The 15,505-nt window shown below is 42.1% G+C and overlaps 1 protein-coding gene across 1 annotated transcript in view; it reads right to left on the reverse strand.

Moving 5' to 3' along the window:
* DNAH14 (dynein axonemal heavy chain 14) overlaps nucleotides 1-15,505 on the reverse strand; it is a 344,335-nt gene that overhangs the window by 164,589 nt on the left and 164,241 nt on the right. The window contains exons 38-40 of the mRNA XM_070055424.1: nucleotides 14,108-14,242; nucleotides 5,285-5,476; nucleotides 1,877-1,967 (exon numbers count right to left, since the gene is read on the reverse strand). Coding sequence (XP_069911525.1) covers nucleotides 1,877-1,967; nucleotides 5,285-5,476; nucleotides 14,108-14,242 — 418 coding nt within the window. The remainder of the gene's footprint in view (nucleotides 1-1,876; nucleotides 1,968-5,284; nucleotides 5,477-14,107; nucleotides 14,243-15,505) is intronic.

Here is a 15,505-nt window from a genome sequence, read left to right on the forward strand (position 1 = left end):
ACAGGAAGCTCTTTCTCACAGTTCTGAAGGCTCTGAAGTGCACAGTCAAGGATCAGTGTGGGGGCCGTCGACTCGGTTCATGGAAGGGCAGCTCCTTGTTGTGTCTCACACTGTGGAAGGGGCCCTTTCGTCTGTCCTTACTTCCTCCTCCCTCATCTGTCCATCTGTCTCTCTTTGCATTTGAAAGGGAGAGAGAGAGAGAGAGAGAGAAAGAGAGACTGACTCCTCAAATGCCTGCGACAGCCGGGGCTGGGCCAGGCTGAAGCCAGGGGTCCAAGAACTCCATCTGGGTCTCCCACATGGGAGGCAGGGACTCAACGTATGTGAGTACGTGAGCCAGGGTGTGCTTTAGCAGGAAGCTGTACTGGAAGTGCAGTCACCAGGACTCAAATCAGGAGCTCCCAGGTGGGATATGGCCTTCCCAAGCAGCATCCTAGCCACTAGTGCATACATCTACCCCTCTCCAGGCCCCTTTCCAATGAGAACACTAATCTCATTCATGAGGGCTGCACGCTTGACAGAACCACTTCCTACAGGCCCCATCTCTTAACACTACTACCTTGGAAGTGGCATTTCAACATGTAAATATTCAGACCACAGCAATCCTCTACACCCACTGCCTGCAATATCATTTTGGAAAATTACTAGGACAGGAGAGGTGTGAATAGGTCATCATGCAGACAGAAAACAGTTAACTGCCTAACAGACTGAAAGACACTGATGTGTGCAAAGACTTGGAAGGTGGAGCTACGATCCATAAGGCCACCACTCCTGAGATGGCTCCCACTGGCTGAAACATCTGCCTAGGGATTCTCTCAGAGCCTCCCAGGGGAAGCCTATGCCCAGTCACTGTACTCTCCCAAACATGTCCTAGACAACGTCAGGGAGGAGCTGCAGCAGCAGAAGGCTCTTGCAAAGTAGACATCATACAGGTACTACTGCTGGAGGTTGATCTGAGGCTCAACCTGGAGAAAAGCAGCAATGCTCAGGGCTCCTCGAGTAGCAGACTGTTAGTTCCTTGTCACAAAGATGCTGTGCCCCCGGCCCTTAGCAAGGTGTCTGGCAGAATACAGACTCGCAATGCATTGTAGATGACTCTGTGTGGGCTGTATGATTTAGCTTGGGAATGAACAGACTGTTGGGAGTCTCACTTCAGAGACAAAACTACTGTTGGTCACCACTGCTGCTTTCCGCATTCTTTCTTTCTCTCTCGCTCTCTCTTTTTTTTTTTTTTTTTTTTTTTGACAGGCAGAGTGGACAGTGAGAGACAGAGAAAAAGGTCTTTCTTTACCATTGGTTCACCCTTCAATGGCCGCTGCGGCTGGCGCGCTAAGGCCAGCACACCGCGCTGATCCGAAGCCTGGAGCCAGGTGCTTTTCCTGGTCTCCCATGTGGGTGCAGGGCCCAAGCACTTGGGCCATCCTTCACTGCATTCCCGGGCCACAGCAGAGAGCTGGCCTGGAAGAGGAGCAACTGGGACAGAATCCAGCGCCCCGACTGGGACTAGAACCTGGTCTGCCTTCGCCACAGGCGGAGGATTAGCCTATTGAGCCGCGGCGCTGGCCCCGCATTATTTCTTATTTCTACCTTTAATATCTGTGTGGCTCTTGTGAGAGACTAATGGTCACTTACAAACTCAAGGGCTAATTAAGCCCCAGCACTTATACATATATACATACATACATATTTATAATACAAGGTATCTGTGGTAGTATTATACAAGTTACAAATAAACACACAAGGAAAAAGAAATTATATAAGCACAAAATATCACTAGTCAGAAATGTATTTAAATATATGAATATAGTTCATATGCGTTTGGGTTCAAAGACTATCTTCCATATTAATCATATTCGTGGAGTTTAACAACACTTACTGTGACTTTCTGGTATTTTAACGTGTTTCTCTCTATCTTTCACAATCTTATCATCAGTATCCGCTGTGTCAGAAGAATTTAGATAGAAAACCTAAAATATATAATCAATAATGTTTAGCTTTTTATTTTTATTTGATGACACTTTTCAACTACAAAGGACATAATGCTTTCTTGGGCAATACAAATAGGAAAGGCAAAATGTTCTGTGAAGACCAATACAAAGCCAACATAACGTAACTTAACCGACTTGTGATGGCACATTTTCTTTAAAAAACCAGTTTTAGCTTTTTAACTTCCGCAAAGGATGTAAGCTTGTTATATAATATTCAAATAACACATTTAAACACAAAGAAGAAATCAAAAGTTTTCTGAATTTCTACCACCCACAGACAACTACCAATGACTTTTTGGTGCATATTTTTTCCTAGACTGTTCTTTATACCAATTCTCAAATTTTAGGATACATAAGAATTATCTAAAGTTTGCTAAATAATTGCAGATTCTAAGACTCTATTCTTGGAAATTTTTGAGTAGGTTTTGGATGAAGTCCAGAAATTCACATTTTTTAATATGTGCTAATGGTGATTCTAATATAAGTGGCTCTCACATCACCCTTTGAGAAACTCTGGTGTCTCCAGATGGTCAATTTTAATTATTGGGGGCTTAATTACGTATCTCCCCAGCCCTGCAGAGTAGTATGTCACCAGCTGAGTGGCACTGGTTTCCTTTACCACCAGGGGAAGTGAGGGAGAAGAGCAAACCCGAGAGCTGTGCTGGGGCACACTGCAGGATCTGAGGACAGAAACTGAGCAAGGAGGCTCAGGCTTCACCCAGACCCCAGCAACACAACAGACTGAAGCTGGTTGCTGTTAGTTCCCAACCTCATTAGCAGGTAAGCAAGTTCCAGGCAATTTCCAAAAGAGAGAGTGGGGAGGAGATCTTCCATCCTCCGGTTCACTTCCCAAATGGCCACAAAGGCCAGGGCTGGTCCAGGCCAAACACAGGGGCCCAAAATTCTACCTGGGTCTCCTACATGGGAGCAGGAGCCCAAGTACCTGGAGATGGATCAGAAGCAGACTAGCTGGGATTGGAACATCCGCTTTGATCTGGATCTTATATATGTAGTTACTATTTTCTTCTAATTGTGATTTGCTTTAACTTTGTTTATTGTAACCACTATGAAATTTCTGTATTTACATTCAAATCCTTTTATCTTTTATCTTGATTTTCTATTTTGCTTCATGATTTTGAGGAGTCCAGTCTTAGTTCAGGACTTCCTAGTTCTGAAATATGACTCTAAATAATATGGTATTTTTATAAAATAACTTTATTTTTACATTTGGATTGCTAATTCATCTAGATTTTTACTTGTATGTAGTTCATAAGATTGTGGTTTCATTATGTTTTTTTCACATAGGAAAACAGCAAATTTTTTCAAGTGGATTAAATAGTGTTTTCCTTGCTGACTGGAAATATTACTGTAATTGTATTTAGACTGCTTTCTATGTCTGAATACGTTTCTGGACTCCAGTTGGTTACATTTCTGCATTAGTACCTTACTGGTACTAATAGCACAAAGATTTTCTGTCCAGATTGTCTTGGGCTCTTAGAAATTTATATTTACAAATGAATCTTAAAATCATTTCATCTAAGTTAAAAAGAAAAAACAACCTCTTTGCATTTATAATCAACTGGTCTTCAACACACAATGTGTCCAAAAACACATACCAGGGAAAAAGACACTCACTTCAATAAATGATGCTAGGAAAACTGAGTATCTACATGTTAAAAGACAGAACTCGATTCTCATACCATATAAAGAAAATCAACACAAAATGAATTGAAGACTTACACCTAACACCTCAAACTATAAAGCTACTAGAAAGAAGCATAGGGGAAAAGCTCCAAGATACTGGTTTGGGAGAAGATTTTTGGCCTATGACTCCCAAGGATAGAAAACAAGAGCAAAAATAGATGAATTAGATTATATCCAACTAAAAAGCTTCTGCACAGCAAAGGAAACCACATAGCTGCGAGACGCCCTGCAGAATGGGAGAAAGTATCTGCAAAGCGCACATCTGACAGACGTCCCCATCTCCAACACACGTGGAAAATCAACAAAGGATCTGAACAGAACTTCTCAAAGATGACAAATGACCAATAGGTACATGAAATATGCTCAGTTGGGAAATTCAAATCAGAACCACAATGAGATAGGACTTCACGCCTGTTAGAATTACTATTATCAAAATGACAAAAGATAACAACAGATGGCAAGGCTGTGGAGAAAAAGGGAACCCAGGTATAGTGTTAGTGGGAATCTAAGTTATTATAGATGTTATGGAAAGCAGCATGAAGGTTCCTCAAAAATTAAAAACAGAGCTTCTTTATAACCCACATCTTGGTATATATAAAAAGAAATAGAATCAATATGTCAAAGAGACATCTGTACTGTCATGTTCATTGTATCATTACTCACAATAGCCACAATATAGAATCAATCTAATTGTTCATAGAAGGATGAACGAAGAAAGAAAATATGTATACTGTTCAGCATTTAAAAAGGAAATCTTGACATTCCCAACAAAATGGATAAACCTGGAGGACATTATGCTAAGAGAAATAAGCCAGGCATAGACAGACAGTACATAATTTCACTTACATGTAGAGTCTAAAATAGTGGAACTCACAGAAGCAGAGAGTAGAATGGTGATTGCTAGGACTATGCATAGAGGGATGTTATTGGGGGGAAGCCACTGTAATCCATAAGCTGTACTTTGGAAATTTATATTCATTAAATAAAAGTTAAAAAAAAGAAAATACAAATTGGCTAACTTAAAATAATCATACTATAAATCAAATGACAACAATAAACATGTTATAACCATTTTAAAATTCCTCAGCATTTTTTTGGATTGTTTATAATCTTTCTCTCTTTTAACTGTTAAATTTACTTTTTTTATTTATTTTTTATTTTTTTGACAGGCAGAGTGGACAGTGAGAGAGAGAGACAGAGAGAAAGGTCTTCCTTTGCCGTTGGTTCACCCTCCAATGGCCGCCGCGGCCGGCGCACCGCGCTGATCCGATGGCAGGAGCCAGGAGCCAGGTGCTTTTCCTGGTCTCCCATGGGGTGCAGGGCCCAAACACCTGGGCCATCCTCCACTGCACTCCCTGGCCACAGCAGAGAGCTGGCCTGGAAGAGGGGCAACCGGGACAGAATCTGGCGCCCCAACCGGGACTAGAACCCGGTGTGCCGGCGCCGCTAGGCGGAGGATTAGCCTAGTGAGCCGCGGCGCCGGCCCTAAATTTACTTTTATACCAATGGATAACTAACGTTTTAATAGCAATTTTTGATAAGCATTTAGATAATACACATTAGTTGGATAAAAATACACATCCTAAACTTACATTACACAAATCTGAGATTTTTGACGTTAGTCCAAGATCAGTGTTAAGACATACATAACTTCGAATTGTTGCTGATAATAATCCATCAGTCCATTCCATAGTATTAGGATCCAGTCGCCCATACAGTTCATCAAGAGTGATACATTTTGGATTTAAAACAGAGACATCTATTTTTCCTTTTTTTCCTGGAATCTGGGAGAAATCCAGTGTAGATTTTAAATATATCAATTCATAGTACAACTATTTAATTGTTTGCATTGTTTTTTATCAAAGAACTTTTCATGTCAAGGACAGACTCTTTGTAAAGGTGGCAATTTGCAACAAACAGTAAAACTTGACTTATTAAAATTAGCTATAATACACACATCATTATTTAAAAATTTTGTAACTTCTACAGACTGTATCCCCAGAAAAAAACAGGGGAGGGTGTAATCCCATTGTGCCACATCTAGCAGTACAGTACATGAACTAGTAGCAGGACATGCTTTTAAGCTTCAGGTCAAAATTGGCACCCAACCAAATCATAATTATAACATTTTACCCATCTGAATACTGCCTGAAGAACTGGTCTTTGGGTCCTTCTAAGGCAGATCTCGGTAGGAAAAGAGGCAGCACTTCTGCAGTAAAACTACAGACTCAGTGAACCCTGGGCCAAGGGATTACAGGTAGAGATGTACAACAGACCACTGATGGCCTCAGAGATTAGTGGAGTGGGAATCTTTGCAAAATTAAAAAGCATTCAAAATAAACTGGATATATAAAGAATCATGAAAGCCACATACAGTCAAGATACATGTGTGAAAAGATGTGATCAGACCTTAAGCAAGTGATCCCCAGGTTCAGAGTGCTTAATCAGAGATGAACTATTCCAGCACAAAGCAAAGTGTGGGGAGACTGGGAAATGATGTAAGAATAAGTAGGGGATATTATTAGTCAGGAGATAGAAAGTACGAAAATGAAGAAATTATGGACTTGAAAAATGTCATAGCTGAAATGAAAAATTCAACAGAGGCATTCAACAGTAGATTTGAGCAGACAGAAAAAAAGGATCAACAAACTTGAACACAGGGTTGTTGAAATTATCCATTATGAAGAGCAAAAAGAAAGAACAAAAAAAATGGAGTTAAGGGGACCTATAAAATATCATACAGTGTTTCAACCTATGAATTACAGAAATTCTAGCTGAAGGAAAAGAGACAAAGAGTAGAAACGCATTTAGAAATACTGGTCAAAAATCTTCCAATTAATGAAAGACATGAAAAACATCCAAAAACAGACACCAAAAACAAAGCAAAGTCAATTAGATCCACATCGAGATAACTGTCAATGGCCAAAGGCAAAGAGAGCATCTTGAAAGCTGTGAGAGAAACCATTCATAACATACAAGGAATCCTCAATGAAATGAAGAGATAATTCTCATCATAGAGCATGCAGCCCAGAAGTCATGGGATGACAAAAAGCTAAAAATAAGGAAAAAACTGTAGAGTAAAAACTCAACGTCTAGCAAAACTGTCCTTGACAAGTGAAGGAGAAACTAAAATAATCTCAGAATGACACAATCTATACAGTTCATTCCTGGGAGGCCTGCACTAGAAGAAATGCTAAAGGGATAAATGATTTAGTGTGAAGCAAAAAAAATGTAAGATAGTAACTGAAAACAGTGTGAAAAGATCTCTGGTTAAGTAAATATACAGCTAAATACAAAAGTGAGTATCATTGTGTTTTTAGCTTGTAACTTCTCTTTTTCTCCTGTATGATTTACAAGATAAATGCATAAATAGTAAATATAAATCTGTGTTAATGGAAACACAATATATAAATATAGTGTCAATATTTTGTGACAATAACAACACAAAACGGGATGGAACTGGATAGGAGTGGAATCAATTAGGCTACTCAAGCTAAGTTGTGTTGATGCAAACTAGATTGGTATTTACATAGGCTACTGTATATTTGCTTTCCCCCCAGGGTAGGGGTCTTATATAATAGAAATTTACTTGCTCATGGTTCTGGAGATAGAAGTCCAAGGTGAGGTGTCCACAGCCGTGATTCCCCCTGAGGCCTCTCCCAGCTTGTAGGCTGACCGCCTTTCCACTGTGTCCTTATAAGGTCTTCTCTTTGGGCAAGCACACATCTTTGGTGTCTCTCTGTTTCCCAATTTCCTCTTTTTATAAGGACACCAGTCAGATTGGAGTAGGCCCACTCCCAACAGCCTCATCTTAATTTAGTCATCTTTTTAAAGGCTCTATCTTGGGGCCAGCACTGTGGCACAGCGGGTTAATGTTCTGGCTTGAAGTGCCAGCATCCCTTATGGGCGCCAGTTTGAGTCCGGGCTGCTCCACTTCCAATCCAGCTCTCTGCTATAGCCTGGGAAAGCAGTAGAAGATGGCCCAAGTCCTTGGACCCCTGCACCCATGTGGGAGACCTGGAGGAAGCTCCTGGCTTCAGATCAGTGCAGCTCCAGCCGTTGTGGCCAATTGGGGAGTGAACCATCAGATGGAAGACCTCTCTTTCTTCTTTGCTCTCCTCTCTCTGTGTAACTCTGACTTTCAAATAAATAAATAAATCTTTAAAAAAAAAATAAGTTTCTACCTTAAGGGGCTGCTATGCCACAGTGCTGGCATCCCATATGGGCACTGGTTTGAGTTCCCACTGTTCCACTTCCAATCCAGCTCCCTGCTAATGTGCCTGGGGAAACAGTGGAGGCTGGCCAAAGTCTTTGGGCCCCCACACCCACATGGGAGACCCAGAAGAAGCTCCTGGCTCCAAGCTTCGGATTGGTCAAACTCTGGCCACTGTGGCCATTTAGGAAGTGAACCAGCAAATGGAATCTCTCTCTCTGCCTCTCTGTAACCCTGCCTTTCAAATAAATAATTTTTTTAAAAAGGCTCTATCTTTAAATACGGTCACAATTACCACCAAGGTAACCATTGAGAAAATGACTAAAAACATACAGAAAAAGAAATGGATTAAAATGGTATATTAGAAAAAAATCAAACATAATAGAAGCCAATACCAGAATAATCGAGGAACAAAAAAGATACAAGACAGTAAAAATATAATACACCACAATAATAGAACAAATGAAAGAAATCACATGATCATATCAAGAGTCAAAGAAAAACCAAGTGACCACATTTCCTACATTTTCATGATAAAAACATTAAGAAAACTAGGAATAAAAGAGAACTTACTTAACATGGCAAGGGGTATTTTCGTAAAACTCACAGTGAAAATTCATATTCAAGGGTGGAAGACCAAAAGCTTTCTCTCTAACATCAGGAAAAAGACAAGGATTTGCTTTTTCACTACGGCTATTAAATATTGTACTCCTAGGAAGTTCTAGGAAAATACCTAGGAAAAGAAATAAAAGGCAACCAAAAGAAGTCAACTAACTCTATCCCCACATGATTCTCTATATAGAAAATTCCACATCAGTCACAAAAAAGCCTATATTAATGAATTCATCTGCAAACTTGCTGGGTACAAGATCAAAACCCAAGAGTCAGTTGTGTTTCCATACAGCAGCAAAGAGCAATCCAAATAAGAAATTTAAAAAACAATTCCATTTAGAACAGCATCCAAATAATAAAATACCTAGGGATAAATTTAATTAAAGGAAAAAGATTTGTACAATGAAAACTACAAGACATTGCTGAAAGAAATTAAAGTTATAAAAATGGAAAGACATTCCATGTTCATCCTATGGAAAATTTAATATTGTTGAGATGATAATGTTCCCTAGAGTTATATGCAGATTCAATAGAACCCATCATCAAAATCCCAATAGCCTTCTATGCATTAACAGAAAAACCAGTCTTCTAAGTCATATGGAATTTGCAAGGGATCTTGAGAGCCAAAATAACAATCACCAAGAAAAAAAAGTTGAACTCGCACTTCCCAATTTCAAGCCTTACCATAAAGCTATACAGTGATTATACAGTAATGCAAACATATAAATCCCACCACACACACACACACACACACACACACACACAAAGTAATGGAGCAGAACTGTGAGCCAGAAATAAACCCAAACATCTGTGGCAAACCGACTCTCTTTCTTTTGTCTTTTTGACGGGCAGAGTGGACAGTGAGAGAGAGAGACAGAGAGAAAGGTCTTCCTTTGCCGTTGGTTCACCCTCCAATGGCCGCCGTGGCCGGCGCGCTGCGGCCGGCGCACCGCGCTGATCCGATGGCAGGAGCCAGGTGCTTCTCCTGGTCTCCCATGCAGGTGCAGGGCCCAAGCACCTGGGCCATCCTCCACTGCACTCCCGGGGCATAGCAGAGAGCTGGCCTGGAAGAGGGGCAACCGGGACAGAATCTGGCGCCCCTACCGGGGCTAGAACCCGGTGTGCCGGCGCTGCAGGTAGAGGATTAGCCTAGTGAGCCGCAGCGCCGGCCGGCAAACCGACTTTCAACAAGAATGCCAACACCATCCAATGGGGAAAAGGAGGACTCTAACAAATGCTGCCAGGAGAACAGGATATCCACATGCAAAGGAATCAAGTTAGATATAATATACTCCATTTATGTACTCCACATACAAAAATTAACTCAACATGAATCAATAAGTTAAATATAAGAGCTAAAACTATGAAACTATTTTAGAATCACTGAATTTCACAATGGATTCTAGGGCTTGATACAAAAAGCATAAGCAACAAAGGAAAAAATAAATATGTTTTATCAAAATTAATGACTTGTGCATCAAGGGGCATTATCAAGAAAGGAAAAGACAAGTCACAGACCAGAAAAAAGTATTTACAAATCACATATCTGATAAGAGATTTGTACCCAGAATATGTAAAGAACTCTTACAATTGAATAACCAAAAAAACTATCTCATTTAAAGATAAAGGATATGAATAAACCTGTCTCAAATAAGATACACAAATGGCCAATGAGAATGTGAACAGGAGGGGCCAGCATTGTGGATTTCAGGGTAAACCTGCTGTCTGTGATGCCTGCATCCCATAGAGGCACTGGTTCAAGTCCTGACTGCTCTACTTCCAAGCCAGCTCCTTGCTAAAGTGCCTGGGAAAGCAGTGAAAGATGGCCCAAGTGCTTGGGCCCCTGCACCCATGTGGGAGACTTGAAAAAAGCTCCTGCTTGGGCCCTGTGTTGTCCATCTTGAGAGTGAACCAGCAGATGGGAGATCTCTTTGTCTCACCTCCTCTTTTTTTTTTTTTTTTTTTTTTTTGATAGGCAGAGTGGACAGTGAGAGAGAGAGACAGAGAGAAAGGTCTTCCTTTGCCGTTGGTTCACCCTCCAATGGCCGCCGCGGCCGGCGTGCTGCGGCCGGCGCACCGCGCTGATCCGATGGCAGGAGCCAGGAGCCAGGTGCTTTTCCTGGTCTCCCATGGGGTGCAGGGCCCAAGCACCTGGGCCATCCTCCACTGCACTCCCTGGCCACAGCAGAGGGCTGGCCTGGAAGAGGGGCAACCGGGACAGAATCCGGCGCCCCAACCGGGACTAGAACCCGGTGTGCCGGCGCCGCTAGGCGGAGGATTAGCCTAGTGAGCCGCGGCGCCGGCCGAGAATAACTTCTTAATGGAAGAGGGTTTTCCCCTGGGTGATGAAAATGTTTTGAAACTACAGCCAGGTGGTTGTGCAATATTGTATACACACTTAACATCACTGAATTGTGCCCTTTAACATGATTGGTTACATGCTGCGTGAACGTCATCTCCATGCCACCTGGCAGTACGTGGTGAAGTTATCCTCTGCTCCTGGGTACATACACTTTTTAAGGATATACATGTGTCTTAGGGAATAATGTAAAACCACTAGAGAGGGTTCCTGTGACGAAGAGGGAAAAGAAGCTCAAGCAATAAAATAAATTAAAATTAAAGAGGGTCTTGAACTGACCAATGAGAACAAAGTCCTGACCTAGGGAGGATGACCAAAAGAATTCCATTATCTAAGGTCCTGTCACTGTGTTAGATACGTCCATTGCAATTATATTTTTAACAATGATAATGATTAAGCATGAGGGAACCATTAAATAAATTATAGTGTAATTATAGATACAGAATACAGTCTTTGAAATTATATTTGCATAGAGTTTTTAATGCTATGGGGTTATAATACTAAGTAGAAGTGCCAAGGTTAGAAAAACTGAGATCAATTTAAATGGTTTACAGAACTATTTAAGTTGTTTCAAAAACATGCAGTGTGGAAAGATAATCAAATACAGCAAAATATTTCCTTTTAGGTGATTGTTATTTCTGTATTTTTTCAAGATTTATTTATTTATTTGAAAGTCTGTGTTACACAGAGAGGGGAGAGGCAGAGGGGCAGAGGGGCAGAGAGAAAGAGAGAGAGAGAGAGAGAGAGAGAGAGAGAGAGAGAGAGAAAGGTCTTTCATCCACTGGTTTACTCCCCAGATGGCCACAATGGCTAGAGCTGTGCCTATCTGAAGCCAGGAGCCAGGAGCCTCCTCTAGGTCTTCCACGAGGGCTCAGGAGCCTAGGGAATTGGTCCATCTGCTACTGCTTTCCCAGGCCATAGCAAAGAGCTGGACCGGAAGTGAAGCAGCTGGGACATGAACCGGTGCCCATATGGGATACCAGCACTGCAGGCGGCAGCCTCACCCACTACAGCACAGCACCGGCCCCTATTTCTGTATTTCTTATTTTCCAAGTTTCTCACATACATTTTTGTACTTTGTTTTTTAAAAAATGTATTTGAGAGGGAGAGAGGGAGAGAGGGATAAAGAGGGAGAAAGAGGGAGAGAGGGAGAGAGGGAGAGGGGGAGGGGGGAGGGAGGGGGAGAGGGAGAAGGAGAGAGGGGGAGAGAGAGGGGGGAGAGGGGGAGAGGGAGGGGGAGAGGGAGAAGGAGAGAGGGGGAGAGAGAGGGGGGAGAGGGGGAGAGGGAGAGAAGGGAGAGAGGGGAGGGAGGGGGAGAGGGAGAAGGAGAGAGGGGGAGAGAGAGAGGGGGAGAGGGGGAGAGGGAGAGAAGGGAGAGAGGGGAGAGAGGGGGAGAGGGAGAGGGAGAGGGAGAGAGGGAGAGGGGGAGGGGGAGAGGGAGAGGGGGAGGGGGAGGGGGGGGAGAGGGAGAAGGAGAGAGGGGGAGAGAGAGAGGGGGAGAGGGGGAGAGGGAGAGAAGGGAGAGAGGGGAGAGAGGGGGAGAGGGAGAGGGAGAGGGAGAGAGGGAGAGGGGGAGGGGGAGAGGGAGAGGGGGAGGGGGAGAGAGGGAGAGAGGGAGAGAGGGAGAGAGGGAGAGAGGGAGAGAGGGAGAGAGGGGGAGAGGGGGAGGGGGAGAGAGGGAGAGAGGGAGAGAGGGAGAGAGGGACATCTCCCATCTGCTGGCTTGCTCCTCAGATGCTCTCAAAGCCTGTAGGGTTGAGTTAGGGCTGAGCTGGGGCTGCAGCCACAAGGGTGGCAGGGACCCTGTGACTTGAGTCATCGCCTGCTGCTTCGCAGGGTCTGTGCTGGTGGAAAGCTGGAACAGCGAGCGAGAGTCAGGAATTAAACTCAGGTAGTTTAATGTGGGATGCCAGCATCTTAACTGCTCAGCCAAACTCCCATCTCTAACTGTTTTTAATAAGATGAATTAATGTCCATGACATTGTTGTGAGGATTAAATGTGATAAGTAAAAGTCTCTTCTTGGCCTATATTTAGTAATCCATAATCCATAAATATTAAGTGGCTATTATTTCTCTAATAATTCACCTTATTATTACAATAATTGCTTAAGGGCCAACTGGGATCTGATGCAAAGGGGAGCCATTCAGATATAAAAAAAGAATTGTGAACTGGGGCCGGCATTGTGGCACAGCACATAAAGCCATCTCCCCGTGATGCTGGCATCCCACATGGGTGCCTGTTTGTGTCCGGGCTGCTCCACTTTTGACCCAGCTCCCTACTAATGGCCTGGGAAAAGCAGCGAAAAATGATCAAATGCTTGAGCCCCTGCCATCCAAGTGGGAGATCCAGATGAAGCTCCTGCCTCCTGGCTTCGGCCTGGCCCAGCCCTGGCTTTTACAGTCATCTGGGGAATGAACCAGTGGATGGAAGATCTTCTCCTCTTTCTCTGTAACTCTTTCAAATAAATAAATAAATAAAGAAATCTTTTTAAAAAATTGTAAACCACTGCATGTATGATATTAAAGGAAGATTTTTTATGCTAACTGAAAAAAATCCATAACCAAAAGCCTGACTTTCTAAGATTTTGCAATACATTTTCCAACAATAAATCTTTAAATAAGATAATTGAAGTATACTATTTACTGGAATTTATATTGAATGAAAATATATCATGACTAAGTAGGAACTTAGTAAATCTATTAACATAACTTATCACATTAATAAGTTAAAAGATCAAAAAAAGATGCCAAAAATCATTTGATAAATTCTAATAGTCAAAAGCTAAAGAATGGGAATAGAAATATCCAAATTATGATAAAGAACACTTACTACAGACTATGACCAAACATCTCATTAAATGCAGAAATATTAATTGCATTCCTGATAAGTTAAGAAACAAATATTCCAGTTAACCTTGACTTGTGGGAGTAAATCAATTCAATAAGACAAGAATATGAGTTACATATATTGGAAATAAAATTATTTTTATCTGAAGATGACTCAATTAATACCTAGAAAATTAAACAGTAAGGTGGGTAGATATGAAATAAATATATAATAGTTTTATTTTATACCTGATATAAACAGTTTGAGATTTGAGTTAAAAAATTCCACTCATTACAATAACTAAAAAATTCCTAGCAATAAACTGAATACCTATGTAAAGAGAACACAAAATTTCGACTGAAGCAGAAAGAATGAATGGAGAAACACTTCAGTAGATCACCTACCTTTGAGGCAGATTCTCTTTCTGTAAGTGATAAGAAGTCCGCAACTGGCAACAGCAGCAATGCCTTTTCTAAGATTCTTCTGATTGTCGTCTTTCCCCCACCTGTTGGGCCCACCACCATCACACCAACACACACCTAAAACACAATTTACAGACGTATCCATTCATAAACTGTTCTAAAGTTGATTTACAAATGTATCCTTGCCTCCACCAATGGACTGATTCTTCCTTCAAATTATTCTTCATTCTATCATTATTTGGCTTCTGCTTTTACTGACTAGGTTAATGCTAAAATCACCAGGAAAAAAAAAAGTGGATCAACGAGAGGTAAGTATCACTGGGAGACAACTTTTAATGGTGGCTGGCATTTCTACACAACTTCTCAGCCAAGGCTTTGGCAGCTCTGTTCAGGACAATCTTCTCAAGGATGACTGTAAACAGTTCTGGAAGACATGGATAGCATCTCCTTTCAGGATAAAGCACAAGTTCATTTGAAATCCAGAGTAATACAAAACAAACCCAGCCAAACCCAAATATCTCTTTCATTGAGAAAAGTTGGGCACTGTGGTGCCAGTCCTCCCATGAGCTCAGGGTGCTTCTCATGTGACACAGCTTACCACGTGGGCAGTGCGACCGGGCCCTCGTGTTCCCCCATGGGTTTTGGGGAACTGACACATAGTATGTTATTCTGCCTACCGCTATCTCTGTAGAACTGCTCTGTGTTTCTGACCCAGGAGTCCAGCTTCTTCTACCGGAATGAACTCTGGCAGGCTAACTCCTTTGCTTATAAGCAGAGTAGAATCTTGATGAATATGTGCATGGAGGAAAAGATGTGTTACCCTAAGGTATAAACTATTGTTACAATTATTAATTTAATTCTATCTCAAAACCTGAAGAGCACTTTTTGATAGATGTCAACAGGCTGACTCTAAAAACCCTGACAAAGAGAAGGGGTCAAAAACAGTTCAGAAAGTTTCGAAAATAACAAAGGTAGAAGATTGGCATCATCAGATATAAAGACTTGCTACAGGGGCCAGCGCTGTGGCGCAGTGGGTTAACGCCCTGGCCTGAAGCGCCGGCATCCCATATGGGCGCCAGTTCTTGTCCTGGCTGCTCCTCTTCTGGTCCGGCTCTCTGCTATGGCCTGGGAAAGCAGTGTAAGATGGCCCAAGTCCTTGGGCCCCTGCACCCAAGTGGGAGACCTGGAGGAGGTTCCTGGATCCTGGCTTTGGATCGGTGCAGCTCTGACCGTTGCAGCCCATTGGGAAGTGAACCAGTGGATGGAAGACCTCTCTCTCTCTCTGCCTCCCCTTTCTCCTTGTAACTCTGACTTTCAAATAAATAAATAAATCTTTTTTTTTAAAAAAAAAGACTTGCCACAAAGCTATAATAATGAAGA

Source organism: Oryctolagus cuniculus, chromosome 13 (assembly GCF_964237555.1).
Source record: "Oryctolagus cuniculus chromosome 13, mOryCun1.1, whole genome shotgun sequence".
Classification (NCBI taxonomy): domain Eukaryota; kingdom Metazoa; phylum Chordata; class Mammalia; order Lagomorpha; family Leporidae; genus Oryctolagus; species Oryctolagus cuniculus.